At 44.5% G+C, this 19,401-nt stretch overlaps 2 protein-coding genes across 4 annotated transcripts in view; one reads left to right on the top strand and one right to left on the bottom strand.

The window, feature by feature from the left end:
* UROS (uroporphyrinogen III synthase) overlaps positions 1–18,407 on the bottom strand; it is a 35,415-nt gene extending 17,008 nt beyond the window's left edge. Inside the window, 7 exon segments of the mRNA XM_017858636.1 lie at positions 3,731–3,805; positions 6,588–6,652; positions 6,654–6,682; positions 8,044–8,127; positions 8,305–8,393; positions 13,719–13,920; positions 18,123–18,407. Coding sequence (XP_017714125.1) covers positions 3,731–3,805; positions 6,588–6,652; positions 6,654–6,682; positions 8,044–8,127; positions 8,305–8,367 — 316 coding nt within the window. The 5' untranslated portion in view covers positions 8,368–8,393; positions 13,719–13,920; positions 18,123–18,407.
* A 266-nt stretch (positions 18,408–18,673) lies between these two features.
* The window catches only part of BCCIP (BRCA2 and CDKN1A interacting protein), a 28,617-nt gene continuing 27,889 nt past the window's right edge, over positions 18,674–19,401 (top strand). For 2 of the 3 annotated variants that reach the window (XM_017858634.1, XM_017858633.1), the window contains exon 1: positions 18,675–18,869. In XM_017858634.1, coding sequence (XP_017714123.1) covers positions 18,705–18,869 — 165 coding nt within the window. In that variant the 5' untranslated portion in view covers positions 18,675–18,704. Of the gene's footprint in view, positions 18,870–19,401 lie in introns of all 3 variants that reach the window. The other variant, XM_017858635.1, reaches the window with a different exon arrangement.

The raw sequence follows: 19,401 nt of genomic DNA, 5'->3' as shown, positions 1-19,401 counted from the left end.
ACAATTACTACTGTACTTGAGACAGAAGGAAGCTATTAAGCAGTGGCCAGCTCTATTTGTGAGGGCAGACACTGGGGCCACCTGGTCCACCCCACAGTCCACAGAAGGCTCTCAAGAAATGTTTGGGGAATGCATATTTGGTCTAAGGTCTCAGTCCCTGCATGTGGCAAGACTGACTCTGCTTCAAGTCAGTACAACATTTCAATCAACACTCTGGCTGGGCAAGCCCATCTTAAGGGCCCTGCCCAAGTAAAAGCTGACAGTGAAACTTCAAATTGTCTCCAATTGTGTTAAATAAACCTGCCAGAGAGTATTTTTGACATTTGAGAGGTTAAGACACTGACTGCCACAGTTAAAGGGACTATAAGAATGTACTACCAAGTTTGGCTAATTTTTGTTACTTTTGGTAGAGAAGAGATCTCACCATGTTGCCCAGGCTGGTACAAAGAGTCTTTCCGTGTTAAGAATTCCAAGTTGTTAATTACTAAACTATCTTCTGTGACATCACTGGTCTGGGTTTACAAGGTCAAGCAACAGTGGCTACTAAATGGCGCCCAGGCCCGACCTTGCAATCAGAAGGGAAAGTTGGGGCACCTGACCTTTGGGCAGCCAGATAGAAGGCTTTCCTATGATCTGGCTGGCTGAGTTGCAAGGTATCAATCCACAAGCTAGACATCTTTGCTTCTTCAATACAAATTAAAATGTTATTAAAATATGCACATATTATCGAACCAAATAATGTTCTCAGATTTTATGTAGACCAAGTAGAGTAAGTCTTCACTTAATGTCAACTATACATCCTTGGAAATTGCCACTGTAAGTGAAACAACACACAGCAGGTCCTTGAATAACATCATTTCATTCAACATGTTTTCATTACAACATTGGTGAGGAAAAAAATTTGTTTATTATACCTCATTTCACTTGAAGTGGCAGTTTCCAAGAACCTATCAACAATGTTAAGTGAGGACTTACTGTATAACGTTACATAGCATGTACTTTTGAAAAAAATTTACTTTTAAATAAATAGAGACAGGGTTTCACTATGCTGCCCAGGCTGATCTTGAACTCCTAAGTTCAAGTGATCTGCCCGCCACAGCCTCCCAAATGTTAGGATTACAGGCATGAGCTACCACACCCAGGCAGCATGTACTATTTGCCATCTATTATTAATCATTAATTCCTGTAAAATTAGGTCAGGTTGCAACATTTATAAAGAAATACTGGCATCTTCTCTCATTGGACTTCCACACCAAAATTCCTTGCTATTCACTGGAACCTTGTTTTCATTTCTACTTCAAGAAAAATGTCTACCTTATCTTCTCTTTGCTTCAAATGTCCAACTTCCCTAACCTGATCCCCAGGCTCTAGGGAGCCAGGGGCAGCTCTTGACCAGAGGGCTTGTGGGCAGTGTAAAGTGGCTCCTAATGATCCCTGTGATCCATGCCCCTGTGTCATCCCTCTACTTGAGTGTGGGCTGGACTTACTTGATTCAAGCAAAAAGAAATGCAGAAGAGATGGATGCCACTTCCAAGATTAGGTGATAAAAAGACTGTGGCTTCAGTGGTAGGTGCTCTCTTTCGCTCTCTCTTGGATTGCCTTGTGACAGGGGAAGCCAGCTGCCATGTCTTAGGTAGCCCTCTCGAGAGGCCCATGTGAATGAGCTGGGAAGCAGATCTTCTGAGGCCCGCTTACAGCTATGTGAGTGATTTTGGAAGCAGACCCTCCCCTCCCAAGTCAAGCCTCAAGTCTGTAGCCCTGACCACCAGCTTGACTATGGCCTGGTTACAGAGAACCCCACTAAATCATGCCCAGATTCTGGCCCACAGAAATATTGAGATGATAAATGCTTGTTTCTAGCTCGTAAGTTCTGGGGTAATTTGGGGGTAATTTGTTACACAGCAAAGACGACTAATACATTGGGCCTGGTCTCCTCCCAGCTGTTGGTGCCCAAATTCTGATAACTCTCCAGGTTCCTGCTGAGATTCTAGTTGAACAGAAACCTCAGAGTTCAAGCAATGCCTCCTCCCTGTACCCTACTCAAAAGAGCTCCTTTGTACATTATTATGTCTGAAAAGGTGAGCTAAAATAGAATGTTCAAAGTTGGGTGATTGACTTTCATGTTAAGGAAAAATGTGGTTTCCTTTCAAAGACATTTTTAAAAGTTACAAAATTTCTAATGTCCTCTCTCCTTTGATAATATGTTCCCTGCATTTAGAACATGTCCTTTTCCTTCACAAGTGAATAAACAGGGACCAGACTGAGTCCAGTGAGTGCCTAAGACCAAGGCCTTGTACTTGATATGGTCCACTCTCAGCCACTCTAAGTCTCAAGACATAGATGCTCATCATTGTATCTCATAGTCTTTTTTCTTGTTTGCTTCTCATATGACAGCAAAACGCATAGTGATGCTACTGAAATCAAACTGAAGGGCATGTGATGTTCAAAATGCTTGCTTATCTGTGAACGTGTGAAAGTCTGGAAAGTGTACAAATATACTATGTATTTGACAGTTGAGTTTTTGGTAAGAAATATAGAGAATGAAAGAAACTATCTATTTTCTTTCCTCTTCTCATTCAGGAAAAAATGATAAAAGAAAGTAACAAGCAAATTCTTAACTTATTTTTGGGGGGAGATGTGCGGGAGGGAAGATGGTTTCCTTGGCAACCAAGCCACTGATTCCCTTTCTCTGGCTGATCTGCTGAGCTTGTAGTAAAAGTCATGCTGCTCAGAAGATCTAGGAATAATATTTTAATTAGCTTAGCAACTCCCAACTGGTTTCTTCCCCAACTTCATTTTGTTCTCTGGAAAATGTGCTTTTAACTCTTAAACAATTTTCACTCATTTACACACTTCTCTAATATTTTCAAATTCACTGGACAAATTGAACTTTCTGAAACAAAGTTACAGGCTAATTTATGACAATTGCTAAGCATTGTTTTAAGTATCTAAAATGTTTAATGTTAATTTTAATATTACTATTTACATTTTACGCTTTAAAAAGAATAAACTCAAGACTAGAAAATGCACAAAATATTAAGAAAAGTATAAAACCAATGATAATATCACTATCTGGAGATGTAGGCTTTTAAAAAAGTTATAGTAAAAATATAACATAAAATTTGCCATTTTAACCACTTAAGTGCATAATTCAGTGGCATTATGTACATTCACAATGGAATTAGTCAGCCAAAGGGTACAAACATTTTTTTTTTTCCCAAGACAGAGTCTCGCTCTGTTGCCCAGGCTGGAGTGCAGTGGCATGATCTCAGCTCACCGCAAGCTCCGCCTCCCGGGTTCACGCCACTCTCCTGCCTCAGCCTACTGAGTAGCTGGGACTACAGGCACCCGCCACCATGCCCGGCTAATTTTTTTTGTATTTTTTTTTTAGTAGAGACAGCGTTTCACTGTGTTAGCCAGGACGGTCTCAGTCTCCTGACCTCATGATCTGCCCGCCTCGGCCTCCCAAAGTGGGTACAAACATTTTAATAAAGCTTTTGCATACATACTGACCAAGTGGTTCTCAAAAGATGTAAACCAATTTTTAATGCCATTTGGAAATGATTGAATATATTTGTTTCATTGCATTCTTATCAATAGTATCATATATTTAATTAATTTTTGTAAATTTAATAAGCAAAAGTAGTATTTTAAACTGAGTTAAAGTGTTTTTTAAAACTGAAAAGGCTAAGCCATTTTTTGTTGTTTTATTTTTACCTTGAATCCTTACCTAGAGAAGCAGTAGCATTTCCAACCACATACACTGACTTGGCATTCCATTTTTCTTTCAGAGACCTTTCCCAGACTGTAAAATATGAAATTACATGTGAATTGTAAATACCTAAGTGGCCATTTGGACTACTGCCTACGGCTGTTTGTTGACCCTAAGAAACTGTGAGCAAAGCAAACTATTGGTAACCAAATGTGAAGAACAGCATCTCAAACTAAAATTTCATTTTCACTTTGTTCGTGTTTTATAGGCAATTTTTAAAAATTTGCTTTCATAAATGTTTTAGTAGTCCTTGCTTGAAATATTAGCTTATTTCCACAGTTGGTACTACAAGAATTTTAATGGGAACCAGGAAATCAACATAACTTGAATAATTAAATTTGCATAGTGAAATTAAACACATTTAAATCTAGACTTTTAAAGAAAAAGACATTGGTCATTTAAAAAAAGCAACTTAAATGTCTTACAAAGAAATCCAATTGGTTTATTTGGGACATAAATCTGAAAGCAGTCAGCAAACTGTAATCTCAGAGGAGACGGTTCATTTATCCATCACACCAAAGTAAAAATAATAAATTTCAGATCAATTAACAAACACAATTTGATACAGATAATCATTTTATGATCAAACAAAATCTTTAAATATAGATTAAGGAAATACAAAGAGAAAATGGATTGTATAAATATATCATACAGCTACTGGGCATTCATTACATTTTTAGAAAACAGAAATAATAGTTCTTCCTGTCTAAATTCTGGTCATGAGCATAACTTTCCCTTAAATTCAAGAGCATTATTCCTCTACCCTTTACATCAAGGGAAATTCCCTTTGAAATAGTAACCAAAGATCGAGTTCCACTTTGCTTCCTACCCCACAAATATCAATACTACTTATTCAAAACTTATCCATAGCATGTAAACAAACCACTTTCCAAGCCTCACAGCAGAACAACTGGAGTGAGCACTGGGTGGAGCTGGAAAACCTGCCACGGAGCCAGCTCTGCCCCTTCACGTGTGTGTCTCAGGTTAAGTCAGTTAACGCACCTTGTCTGTTTCTTCATCAAGGTGACTGGGATTAACTATACTCCTACTGCTTATTCCATATGGTTGTTATGAGACTCAAAATAAGAAAATATATGGGAAAATGCATTTTAAACTTCATTATAAAGCACCAGAAAGAGTTATGGTGACCTTTCTAGGGTTTTCCTCTGTTTCATTATCTTCATCCTCAAAACATATACAAAAGGAAAAAATACAACTGCAAGAAAAAGTACCCAGAGCACCACTGGGAAAGAGTACACATGCCTCCCCATCTAGAGTATAACGGACAATCTCGGCTCATACAGCCTCTGCCTCTGGAGTTCAAGTGATTCTCGTGCCTCAGCCTCCTGAGTAGCTGGGACTACAGGCATGTGCCGCCACACCCAGCTAATTTTTGTATTTTTTGGAAGAGATGGGGTTTTGCCATGTTGACCAGGCTGGTCTGGAACTCCTGACCTCAAGTGATCTGCTCACCTTGGCCTCCCAAAGTGCTGGGATTACAGGTATGAACCACTGCGCCTGGCTGGCTCTGAATTTCTTAGGTTCTCAGACTTTCTTTGCAACAGCAGGTGGACGTGTGTAGGAAATCACCAAGAAAGTGGGATGTTTAGGCTACAATGAAGCCTGGTTGAATGTGGAGACAGAATAACCAGAACTCACCACTGTCACTTACTCCATACCATCACTTACTCCATGCCCACTCTGCTCCAGGTAATGTCCTGGATACTTCCCTTCGGGACTCAGACTCTGCAGCTTGAATCCTGCACTTGTGCTTTACACATTGTGGGGGCCTGGAAAGTTCCACACCCTTTGTTCTTCAGGCTCCTCATCTGACAAGTGAAGATACTAAGCATATCTATCTCACAGGAAAAAGTATTCAGAACAGCGTCTCGCACAGAGTGAGCATTCAGTAAGTTCTACCTAACTAATAGTCTACTACTAGTAGATAATCCCATTACTATTAGTAATAATCCCATGGTGAGAGGCCAAGGAACTCATTAACATCCAAATGGCTGCATAAACGCAGGCCTAACTCACTCCAAAGCCCTGGCACAACCACTCTGCCTGCTGCCTCCACCCATCAGTGTAACTGTGGCGGTGGGTGGCCCGAGTGTGAAGCCTGGCTGTGCACTGACTTGTTCTGTGCTTACTGTCCCAGCCTCAGTTTTCTCAATGGCAACATAAGACATAAGATCATAGCAATGTGTGCCTCTGGATTGTTATCTAGGGTTAAGTGGGGTAATGAACATGAAGTATTCATTACACAGGGTCTGACATACAACAGGCACTCTATAAATGTTAGCTGGGAAGCTATTCAATTGCATTTATTAAGAAGGTGTTTGCTCAGGCTGAAAGCCAGGGTTCTGCCAATGGGCACTGCCATTTTCACACTGTTCTGATAGTGAGAGAAGGAGGTGGGAAGACAAGTCAAAGAGATGACTGGGTCACTAAGTGCCTGACATGGTGGCACTGACCATTTTCTCATAGTTACATTTTTTTCATCATCTCTCTTTCAGGAATGTAGTATTTACCCTATTTTCAGAGGAAAAAACTGGTGCCTGATACCTTCTAAGGGGATAGGTCAGTCCTTAGGAGGTGAACAACGAACAGGCAGGGGAAAGTCCCCCTCAGGGTCATCTGTCTGGGAGTTTAGGAGACAGCCCTGTCTCCTATTTCCCAAGGCAGAGTCTGTGACCTGATACCACTAAGCACTCATTTCTCTTAGAAGTGCAGGTGCTTCTAGAATTTAGTCTCCCACTAGGAGAAATAAGAGTAAATAAATGTCCAGTGGAATCCACAGCAGACCCACCCTCACCTTCAGTTTTATTGTTTTTCTCCAAACATAACTGTGCTGCTTCCACTGCTCTGGGGCTGGTAAAATGAGTCCCCGTAATCTTCAGGATGAGAAAGCTGCACACCAAAAAGCAATAAAGGCATTTTATACAATGGCTACGTTCAACATCTTCCAAGGAGCTATGACTCAGAATTCCAAATGCTTCACAATAGTAGTAGGTAAACTAATTCCTTCCACCCATCTCCCCAGCACTTACTGAGTGCTTACTATGTGCCTGGAACGATTTACTCTAGGACTTTTAGGATACACAGGTGACTTTTTTATTCCCAGTATTTCCCCCAGGAAGCTCACAGTCTAGGGCAGAGACAAGTGTAACACAGGATGATAAATGCACTGCAGCACAGAGGGAAGCCTGATGCAGCCTGGGATTAGAGTAGGGTGCAGGTAGTGGGGGAAGACTTGACCCGAATTTGTAACAAAAACGGGAATATTCAGGGGGTGATATCAATGCTGAAGCCCTGATTTTCAAAGAGGATAATGGTGATATCATCTACGAACATTTACTCTGAGCCAGGCACTGGGCTGCTGTAGACATCTGACTTCACTGAAGCTGTGGGCACTGAACTTTCACTCTGAAGCATTCAGAAGGCTTTACTGGACTTGTCTCCTGAAATTTTTATCACTCCTCACTGCAAGCAGAACTGAAGTTGTGGGCAGATGTCCTGGGTTTGAGTCCCAGCCCCGTCTCTTACTTGCTAGAAGTCTTAGCTGAGTTGCCTAATTTGACACCCCAATCTCTAAAATGGGAGAATAACACCTCCCTGGCCTGCTGTGCAGAAGCTGGGGGTGAGGGGTAGATTAAATGAGAGGATCAGTGAAAGGGTTCTAGGACTGCTGAGGGCAATGCAGGTTTGCTGCTCTCACCACGACCTGCTCTCCTGGCCCCAACCTCTGAGTCTGGGGGGCTTTCTGGAGGGGCTGACAGAGGCTCACTCAGAGCCTCCCAACAGCAGCAGCCTCCTGGAGCCAGGTGAGGTTATGCTGCCTTGTTTTAAAGTTTGGGAATAAAATAAGGAGACAGTAAGGGCTGGGCGCGGTGGCTCAAGCCTGTAACCCCAGCACTTTGGGAGGCCGAGATGGGCGGATCACGAGGTCAGGAGATCGAGACCATCCTGGCTAACACGGTGAAACCCCGTCTCTACTAAAAAATACAAAAAACTAGCTGGGCGAGGTGGCGGGCGCCTGTAGTCCCAGCTACTCAGGAGGTTGAGGCAGGAGAATGGCGTGAACCCAGGAGGCAGAGCTCGCAGTGAGCTCAGATCCGGCCACTGCACTCCAGCCTGGGTGACAGTGAGACTCCGTCTCAAAAAAAAAAAAAAAAAAAAAATAAGGAGACAGTAAAACAGTCCCTCTCTGGCTTCAGCTGGCAAGGGAAAAATCAAACACTAACATGGTGCTCAGTCACAACAGGACTTACCTTCTCAGAGAAACTGGGAAGAGACAAAAATTCAAATGATAAAACAGGGATCAAAGTGGCTTCAAGTCCATATAATCCTAATTCCTGCAAATGAAAGAATATAGTTCTGGATTGGCCAGGGCTGTTTTTAAAATAAGGAAACATTAACAATTTATTCTGTGTCAGTTCCTCTGAGGTTTTGCAGACCCCACCCCTGCCCGCTCCAGGCCCCCTGACTCAGTAGAAAGGACACTATGGGATAAGGAGTCTCAGGCCACTTACCCTGATATACGGATCCTGGCCACAGTCGTCTTCCTTAGCATCCTTCAGTAAAAGAACCTTCATTATTGCCTGGCAGTCCTTATAGGGTGCTGTGACAGAGCAAGGAAACAGATCTTAATTAGATCTCAAAGACTCTTTCTAAGCGATTTCCGATGGGAAGGTACACAAGAAGAAGGCAATCAAATGCTTGTTGAAGAGATCTATCCCTCCCACACCATGACTTAGCACTAATGGGCTTGTTCTTTCTAAAGACCCCTGTCACTGATAAGGCCAAGAAAGAGCGTGTTAGCAGTTGATATCACTTGGAAAAACAGATGAAAGCCATTAGTGAAAGCCAAGTGTCCTATGCCAAACATTTATGGTTTGGGGAAGAGAACTGATGCAAATTTAGGGTTGTATCAACAACAAACAGAGAAATGGATATCTTACATTTTAAGGAGATAAACAGCTTTTCCATTTCAAGATAAATACGCTAAGTACCTCATAAGCACTTTAGGAAATAATTATATTGACTCTTCTACTTATCAAATGATGTTTTCTAAACGTTGTCAAGTATCATAAGAGCCTAACAACCTGGAAAACGATTTGTTGACACCAAAAGCCTTATATACCTCATCCTCTTTCTTCCTGTAATTTCACTTCTAAGAATACTAAAGCAATACTCATAAATGTGTCCAATGATTAACATAAAGATGCTCACACTAGAATTCTTTAGAATTACAAATAACTGGAAAGAATGTAAAGATCCAATGATGAGAATGGTTAAATAAATCATGTTACAGATCTATGAAATCATTAAAATATTCACAAATAACTGCATGAATTATTTAATCACAAAACAATGTTAAGAAAAAAGCAAGATCAGAATTACATAAATAGTATGATTTTATAGATTTCATACATATATGAAAGGATATGCACCAAAATATTAATTATTTCTGAGTGGTAGGTTAAAATGATTATTTTCTTCTTCACCTCTTTTAGTATTATACAATTTTTTTTTTTTTTAACTATGGAAACTATATTCCTCTTGTATTGGGGTCAGGGTGGAGCACATTATAATCATCCCAAAGGCTGGCCAGGCATGGTGGCTCATGCCTGTAATTCCAGCACTTTGGGAGGCTGAGGTGGGCAGATCGCTTGAGCCCAGCCTGGGCACTATGGTGAGACCCTTTCTCCGCAAAAAATTAAAAAATTAGCCGGGCCTGGTGGCATGTACCTACAGTTCCAGCTCCTTGGGAGGATCACTTGAGCTTGGGAGGAGGAAGTTGCAGTGAGCCGTGATCCTACCACTGCAGTCCAGCCTGGGCAACAGAGTGAAACCCTGTCTCTAAACCAACCAACCAACCAAGCAACCAAGCAAGCAACCAACCAACCAATAAATGCTGCTGAGAAACTGCAGAATAAATCTGCTTGAGATGTAGATTATCATTCCATAAATGGCATCAGACCCACCAGTTACTTAATAAATAATACACAGTGGTTGCTAAGAGTCAACAGACTACATTGCTTGAAGCAGAAATGCGCCAATTCTGGGTGCCTTCACTTATAAATTACTACTGAATATATTTCTGGAGTATTATATTATTTATGGAACATTTTAGGAAAATTGGCTCAAAATTAACTGCTTTGTATCTAAGCACCAAACCTGGTGAACAAATATAATTATGAAATCAAGTTCTAATATTGCTGTTATCAAGGTGTTAGCTAGAGAGACTGGGGATTTGGAGGAATGGGCAGTATGGTTCCTACCACTTCCTGAAGTTACTTAAAATGTGTCTCACACAGAAATTAGGAGCCTACCCTTCTGCAATGGTCACTTTTGTGTCACCTTGACAAGACTCTAGTGCTCAGTTTTTCCAAACACTACTCTAGGTGTTGCTGTGAAGGTATTTTGGAGATAAGATACATCAACTGGCTTTAAGTAAGGGAGATTATCCTAGATAACCCAGGTAGGCCTGATTCAGTCAGTCCAAAGGCATTAAGAACAGACCTGAGGAAGAGATTCCAGCCTGTGCGACTCCCAGCGCCCTTCCTGCAGGCCTGCCCTCCTTGTTGGCTTGCACTGTGGATTCAGACTTCCCAGCACCCACAGTTGCACAGGCCAGTTCCTTGGAATCATACACACACACCTCTTACTGGTTCTTGTTCTTTGATTGAACTCTAATACGCCTTCTAATTTGGCAGCTCCAGGAATCCGTACGTCACTGAATGGCAGGTAAAACTTGGCATTTTTGTCTAAGGCATAAATCCTTTTGTGGCACACAAAGCAAGCAATTAGTGTGGGGATTAAAACGCAGATGCATAATGCTTGGAAGCAGGCAATCCTGTGGCCACAGGGCTCTCCTCAGCTCCACACCTTGTTCCGCCATGGATCTAGCCTCTGAGATACAGATCCCCACATTATCCCCACATTTTCAAAGAATGTTCTTGTAATGCTTTCAAATACCAGGAGCCAGCCTCTCACAAGTGTTTCTATATAGTTCTCAGGCAGTGACACCAAATCCCAAGGCTGGAATCCCCCTCAGGAAAATTAGATCTGCATTATTTACTGGGGCTGTGTGTATTAATTTCAGAACTAGTAAGTGCTATGAGGTGATCTGGTAGAGTGACTGGGGTGCTGATAATTAGTTACCTGTATAGGGAGACCTCTGGGGAGCTGACATTTGAGTCATTTTGGCATGTATGATCTGAATGACAGCAGCAGTGAGGAGAAAATATTCAAGTGTCTGAAAGGGGCCTGGGTATCCCCAGGAGAGAAGGGTAGGTGTGCCTCAAGTGTAATGGACAAGGTAAGCTTTGGATTCCATAAGAAAAGGGACCCCATTAAAAGGTTTAAGACAGGATTGACAGTGATGGGATCTACACTTTAGAAACACCACCGACTTCTGGGGCAAGGAAGGACAGGGACCCCATGGGTCATAGTAAATTAGTCGAAAGGCATCGGTGACTGAATCAGAGTTGTGGCAAGGGTGCTGGCTTCAGCAAAGGCAAGGTCAAGAGGTGACTGGATCAAGGCTTCATATTGCAGAGTTATCAGGATTTGCCCACGTAATTCTAGGCAAAACCATCTGTCTATAGCCTAGTTTGAAATGGCTGGGACCAGGCTGAAAAGAAGTGTCTTTCTTCTTTGAATCCTACCTGTACTTTTTTTGGTTTGTCCAGTTTAATCCTATCAGTAAATCACATCTTTCTAGATGTACTAGGCACTAGGCATGTGATATGATCCCTACATCATTATATTTATAGGAAGGTCAAATACATACTTTATAAATCAGTAAAAACATAGTCATAATGCAGTAAGTCTTATGAAAGAATATTCAAGATTCATAACTGGTATATCTTATTGGGACTGGGAGGTGTGGTATAGATTGCCAGTTGCCCCTAAACATCTACGCTTCCCTTCTCCTCATAGAAATGGTACCGCTCATTAACCGGGCAATGGTTGCTGAAAATAGCAATGTGTAGTTAGATGTCACGAGGTGACTAGGTTCTAGCCAACAGGATGCAAGATGAAGTGATGTGCAAAACTTGAGTCCTGCACTTAGAAGGAAATGCTAGTCCCTCCCCTCCCCGTTTCTGGCTGGAACATGGATGGGGTGGCCAGCTCCTTCATACTCGCAGAGGACAACCTAGGGATGATAGAACAAGACAGGAGCACAGACTCTTTTGTATGACAGAGCTACCACTCCAGCTAGGACTTTTGCATCAGAGAAAAGCCAAGTCCTATCCTGTTTTAGCCACTGTTCATTTGGATCTCTGCTGGAGTGGTCGAATCTATATCTACTTAACACAAAGGTAAGAGGCTTCCTTGTGGAAGCGTACCTGAAGCCCGAGCGGGGGCTGGTGCACTGCACATGCTGAGGTCGCTTCACCTGAGAAACCATAAGTCTAAGCAGCTGGAGAGCACAGGGCAGAGTGGTGAGGGATGGCAGCAAGGCAGGCAGGGCCAAGTCTGCTGGGTCTCATTGGGTCATATTAGGGAATGTGGATCGTATCTTAACAGCAACGGGAAGCTTCTTGTTTACAGATTTTTTTTTTTTTAGAGGTAGGGTTTCACCATGTTGCCCAAGCTAGTCTCGAACTCCTGAGCTCAGGCGATCTACCTGCCTCAGGACCCCAAAATGCTAGGATTATAGGCGTGAGCCACCATGCCCAACCTTATAGATGTATTTCTCCTCTTTTCCTCGTTTCTGCTTGCCCTTTTACCTTCTCCCTTCTCTAAGGTGATAATGTAAGGAAGTATGGTGTCATAGAATAAGCACAGGACTAAGGGCCAAGGGACCTGGCCTCTGGTCCCAGCTTTATGACTTACCCATGGTGTGATCTTCTTTTTTCCCACATTAAACGGGAATAACTTCTGCCCTACCAAGCCTGAAGGTGGCTGAGTGACTCAAAGAAGGTAAGAACAGCAAACAGATTTATTGAGCACTTACTGCCTCCCAGACACTATTCTAAGAGCTTCACATGCATTAAGTCTACGAGGCTTAGAAGGAAGCTGAGGTGTACAGAGGATGACACTCATCTGAAGTCTCAGAGCTGCTAAGTGGCAAAGCTGGGATTCACACCCAATCAGTCTGGCTCCAAAGTCTGCCCTTAACCCCCTACGCTATATTATGCCTCACATACACTTTGAATATGAAAACGTTTGGGAAAAATAGAGGTATAAAATATAAAGTATCACTGTAGTACAAAGTGCTTAGTTTAGTTATGCAAACACCCCAAAGCAAAATCCATCTACCCATCGTAAACAGAGAAAATATTTCTCCTGGGTTCTAATCTGTGGTTCTCTTAGGTAATAAAACTGATGCTGGCATGAAGTTTAGGCTTCTGGATAATAAAGAGGTTTCCTAAGATGTGTTGCAAATAAAAATCCAACTACTACCCTTATCCTTTGTCTGACATCACTGAAAGCATTTCTCTTCTTTTTTAATCCTATATACAATCATTCCCAATGAAAGCATTTCTAATGTAAAATTAGGCCGGGCACAGTGGTTCATGCCTTTGAAAGTAATCTCAGCACTTTGGCAGGCTAAGGCAGGACGATCGCTTGAGAGCAGGAGTCTGAGACCAGCCTGGACAACATAGCGAGACCCCCATCTCTACAAAAAATTTTAAAAATTGTTAACAAGGAGCCGGGCAGAGTGGCACATCCCTGTAGTCCTAACTCCTCAGGAGGCCGAGACGGGAGAATCACTTGAGCCCAGGAGCTCAAGGTTGCCGTGAGCTATAATTGTGCCACTGCACTCCAGCCTGGGTGACGGAGATAGATCCCGTCTCTAAAATAATAATAATGCAAAATTAAAAGGAACTGTTGCTGATTATTCTTTGCTGTGCTAGAGTCACACATTATCAGGCTGATTGGGAAAGAAATCAATCTAGAAGCATGCACAGATAGGTTAACACATCGCCACCTTGGGCTTTAGGAAGAGGCTTGGTGGTGTAGAAGGTGTTTACACAAGGGGGCCAGGGCCTGGGTTCCGGTGTAGGCCGCTCTTGCCTCAGTTTCCGTTTCAGATTTCTGTATGTCTGAAAGGGGCTGTGAGCCTCTCCATTGTTGGCTTTTTTGAGGGACTTCCTTTCCTGTAGCAGATGCTCAGTAAGTATTTGTTCACCCTGTGGGAAAACAACAATTTCAAATTTATCCAGCATCTTTGAAACAGGGAGAATGATTACTTTTCCTTAAAGAAAAACGGGACACTTGTCCCTCAAGTTGCTGCTTAGGTCTCTCCCAAGTGTACTCTACTTTCTTTCCTGTTCTAGTGTTTCTGTGTTTTTTTGAGACGGAGTCTTGCTCTGTCACCCAGGCTGGAGTGTAGTGGCGTGATCTCGGCTCACTGAAACCTCTGCCTCCTGGGTTCAAGCAATTCTCTTGCCTCAGGCTCCTGAGTAGCTGGGACTACAGGCATGCGCCACCATGCCCAGCTAATTTTTGTAATTTTAGTAGAGATGGGGTTTCAGCATGTTGGCCAGGCTGGTCTCCATCTCTTGACCTCGTGATCCGCCTGCCTCGGCTTCCCAAAGTACTGGGATTACAGGCGTGAGTCACTGCATCCAGCCTAAAGTTTTTAAAAATAAACTTCCACTCCTGCTCTGAAGTTTGCCTCGGTCACTTTTTTAGCCTTATGCCCCCCAGTTGAATTTTCTTCTGAGGAGACAAGAACTGAGGTTGCTGCACATGCCTACAGATTTTCTACTGGTAACATACTTGGTGCCACATGACTCAGATGGTAAGAGATCTCTATGCCTCGCTTTCTTCTGCTGGAGGCATCTGATCCCTGTGCAGTTTTTCTTCTCCTCCCTCTCTCCTGCTTACTAACCAACCCCCAGAACAATTCCTCTTGGCCATACGTGACTGTGCTCTCTGCCAGCTGATTTCTTAGCTCACTCTGGTGGGTGGCTCATGGGAGTGGGAAGGACCTTAGGGTCTGCATCAAGCAGATCAGAGGCACTATATGGCCCTCCTTCATAGGAGGCTTGTGAGACTGGTGAGGCTAGGGCCTAAAAACTGTGGAATGTCTGGGGTCTCCTCTGCCTTTTTTCCTGTGAAAATAACAAAACCTCTTATTTCCCATTGAGGGGGAAGAAGGCGGGAGAAGCCCCAGCAGGACTGAAGCTGCTCCTGAAGCTTCCAACACGAGAGTCACCTTGGGACTGGTAAAAAGAGGGCTCAACCAAACTCTAGATTTACAGTCTAAGGCTTGCTCTGCCATTTTACCCTCACACCTATGTTCATCAATCACTGATGAAAAAGAAAAAAAAAAACTGACTGGAATAAGGGCACTTTACGGGTAAGAAAGAACCAAACCTCAAACCCATACTTTCTATGTTATGGTGTTCTGAGTATCAGCAATCACAACAGCCACCCTTTCATTGAGCATTTACTCATGTTAATTACTGGGTGTATTAGTCAGAGTTCTTCAGAGAAACAGAACCAATGGCATATATTTATATCTAGAAAGGTATTTGTTATAAGGTGCCAGCTCATGCAGTTATGGAGGCTGAGAAGTCCCACCATCTGCTGTCTGCAAGCTGGAGACTTGTAAGCAGGAAGGCTGGTGGTGTAGCCTGAAGGCCTGAGAGCCAAGGGTGTAGGTTCCAGCCTGAGTCTGAAGGCCTCAGCACCAGCAGCACCAAGGACAGAAGATATCCCAGATCAAGCAGTCAAGCGGAGACAGGATGCATTCTTCCTTTCCTGACTTTTTGTTCTATTTAGGCCCTCAACAGACTGGATGCTGCCCACCCACTTTGGGGAGGGCAATGCACTTTACTCAGTCTATCCATTCAAATGCTCATCTTTTCTGAAAACAACTTCACAGACACACCAAGAAATAATGTTTAACCAGATATCTGGGCATCCGTGATCCAGTCAAGATGACACATAAAAGTAACTATCACACTGGGTTAAGCATTTTATATGCAAGATTGCAATCTTCACTTAAACCTGCAATGTAGGCGATATTAGCCTTATTTTCAGGAGGTGAAACCAAGTCCCTGAGATGTCTGAGTAACTTGTCCCAGGTCACACAGCACAGTAAGTGGCAGAGATGGAATTTGGATCCTGGTCTGAAGCCCACGCTTATTCTCCTAACCACTTGCTACCATCCCTCTGCCTCGTTAAGATAAATTCTGAGCTAAAGATGAACACTGAACGAGTGGTAAGCAATCTAGTACCTGCTGAGTTCAGCTCCCTGGGGTCTCAGTACTGTACGTACTTTCACATTCACTATTCTAAGTCATACTCTGACCATGAGCTCAACATTGGGAACTAATATGAGGGCATAAAATAAGGCTTTTTCCCCTACTTGTCTTACAAAAGTGATCCATGTTTACTGTGAAAGATTTGCAAACTACAGAAAAGTATAGTTCCTCAAAAAATTAAACACAGAATTACCATATGATCCAGCAATTCCACTCCTACATATACACCCCAAAGAATTGAAAGCAGGGACTCCAACAGATATCTGATACTCATGTTCATAGCAACATTGTTTACAATAGCTAAAATGTAGAAGTAACCAAAGTGTTTACTGGCAGATAAGTAGATAAACAAAATGTGGTCTCTACATGCAATGGAATATTATTCAGCCTTAACAAGGAAGGAAATCCTAATGCATGCTACAGCATGGGATTAACTTTGAAGACATCATGCTACATGAAATAGTCACAAAAGGAAGAATACTGTATTACCCCACTTACATGAGGCTTCTAGAATAGTCAGATCAATAAAGATGGAAAGTAGAAATGTCATGGAGGGAGAATAAGGGAGCTATTTAATTGGTACAGAGTTTCAATTTCACAAGATGAAAAGAGTTCTGTCAATGGATGGTGGTGATGGTTGCACAATGTGAATGCACTTAATGCCACTGAACTGAATATCTAAAAACAGTTAGGATGGTGAAATGTATATCTCTTTTACCACCAATAAAAAAGTATAAAGAAACAGGAAAAAAAAATTGGCCATGATATCTCAGTGCAACTCTATTGATATGTTCACATGGTCTTTCTGAGTCTTTTTTCTAATCTTAGCCTTTTCATAGGTCTTTTTTGACAGCTTCCTCTCTTCTCCATTACAGGAACATGTTTTTGCAGTTGTACGACCCAAATTGGTCATTTCAAGCTGCCCCATCGGATGTGGAGCGCTGATGTGTAAGTATTACTTTAATACCCATGACATGGCCGGGTAGACAAGACTCCCAGGAAAGACGGAACTCACAGAACACGATTATGGGGAATCTGGGCTCCTGGGGACCTTCAGGGCCTCCCATCTCCTACTGATGAAGGATCACTGATTTATCAGACGTTACCCTGCTTAAACAGAAGCAGCCTATTAGGGCAGCTCACTCCATTCCTAGAATCAAACATACCCAACCCACTCCCCTTATTTTACAGAGAAAAATCAGTGGAGAACCGTAGATCTTATTCCTAGAAAGCTGATGAGCCCCGTTTCCCTCGCAATGGAAAGACCTGGCCGCCCTGGGCCACATCCCCACCTGCCACAGGGGCTGGCAGCAGAGGCACACGCGCTCTGCAATTGGCCGCAGTCCTCTCCACTCTTCTCTCAAAATAGTCTCGGGTCTTGAACCTAGACTACCCCCACTGGCCCCCAAGCTTTTTTTTTGTTTTGAGATAGAGTCTCCCTCTGTCGCAGGCTGGGGCGGGGAGTGCAGTGGTGCGATCTCGGCTCACTGCAACCTCCGTCTCCTGGGTTCATGCGATTCTCCTGCCTCAGCCTCTTGAGTAGCTGGGACTACAGGCGCGCGCCACCACACCTGGCTGGTTTTTGTATTTTTAGTAGAGACGGGGTTTCGCCATGTTGGACAAGCTGGTCTCGAACTCCTGATCTCAAGTGATCCACCCATCTTGGTCTCCCAAAGTGCTGGGATTACAGGTGTCCGCCACCACGCCCGGCTCATTTTCGTATTTTTAGTAGAGTTGAGGTTTCACCATGTTGGCCAGGCTGGTCTCGAACTCCTGACCTCTGGTGATCCACCCGCCTCGACCTCCCTAAGTGCTGGGATTACAAGCATGAGCCACCGCGCCCGCCCTTCCTGAAGCATTTTTAATTGCGGTGCCGGCTTTAAAAAAACGTTTAGGTCAAGAAACGCGCTCCAGAAGCGCGACGAGGGTACGTTGGCCAGGCGCCTTCCGTCACCTGCACAGCCTTAGGGGCCGCGGACCTTCCCGCCTGGGCAGGACCAGGTCCGCAGCGGCCTCGGCGCCCTGGCCCCGCTGTGTAACACACCGCCCGGAGCTGGGCCCCTGCACGCCCGCGGGCCTCGGCGTCTGTACCCGGTACCGCGGGCGGCGACACCTACCTCGCGGGGCTGCGGAGGCCCGAATGGGCTAAGAGACGGGACCGTGCCCAGCACTGGGCCTGGCACACAGCGGGCACCCAATTTGGGGGCGTGTCGCGCATCCAGGAAGAGGCTGTGAGGCGCTGCAGGAGCAATGGACAAGCAGGGGGGCCGCCCCTCCCCACGCAGGCCTAAGGGGGCCGTGCGCCACCCGCGCGCGCCTGGCCCCAGGACCCCGCACCTCAGCCCGGGGTTGCGGGGGTGGCCGCGCGGACAGCTAGGCACTCGCGCATGCGCACGCGCACCGACATCTAGGCCACGGAGCGAGGACAGAGGTTAGATGGGTTGAACCACTACGGGAAGGGGAGGGGAAGCTTTGGGAGGAGTGAGGGAGGGTGGAGAGAGGAAGAAAAAAGCAAGATGGGACCGCAAGCTGGACATGACTGGAAGAGATCACGGCTGCGGAATCCAGCAGGGGCATTGGAGTTGATGTGCACTCAGCTCCGAGCTTCTTCGTAGTCTCTCACCCCCGTGGCTACTATGGACTGGTCCGGAAGGTCAGGCAGGGTCCGGAAGCTGCGCAGGCGCAGTGTGAGCGGTAACATGGCGTCGAGGTTTAAGCGGAGGGCCGTGGAAAGTGGGGTTCCGCAGCCGCCGGACCCCTTAGTCCAGCGCGACGACGAAGAGGAAGATAAAGTCGTGGATGAGGACGAAGGCGATGACGACAGTGACGAGGAAGGGGATGAAGAGGACCACGTCATTGACGAGGTGAGAAGGACACGCTTCCCTAGTTGGTTTATACCTGAGAAAAACTTTCTGGCAAGCCCAGGCTGTGTAAAAATAGTGTAGTGACTTCCCTAACCCTGAAGGTCTGTGAGGAAAAGCTGGAGATAAGTTCTTTCTCAGGTTTCTCCTCGGTCTTTAACACACTGCAGCCACAGTAATTTTTTAAAGGCCGACTCCGGTCCGGTTAACCTTCGCAACCCGCGTCCCCCGGAAAAAGCCCGCCACAGCAGGCGTGTGCTCGCCCTCTTTAGTTCTCAGGCTGGAGCCTCAAATCCCGAATCGGCCACCGCGGGCCCGCAGAAGGGGCCGAGAGAGCAGCAGCCGACCTCCTCTTCATTCTGCAGGCGGCACTCACGTGGGCCCTCGGTTTCTGGAAGGCTCCTGCCGGGTTCTCCCGTAGAAGCTTTTTCAAATGCTCTTCTTCATCCTGCAGAGTTTTCCCTTTCTTCTTCAGATCTCAGCTAGGCTGTATTTTCTGGCTCCTGGGGCAGCTGACCCAAATCGTAGGTAAATC

Source organism: Rhinopithecus bieti, unplaced genomic scaffold (genome assembly GCF_001698545.2).
Source record: "Rhinopithecus bieti isolate Rb0 unplaced genomic scaffold, ASM169854v2 scaffold_42745, whole genome shotgun sequence".
Taxonomy (NCBI): Eukaryota; Metazoa; Chordata; class Mammalia; order Primates; family Cercopithecidae; genus Rhinopithecus; species Rhinopithecus bieti.
Note: the sequence above shows the minus strand (reverse complement) of the source record. Positions and strands in the feature narration are given on the sequence as shown.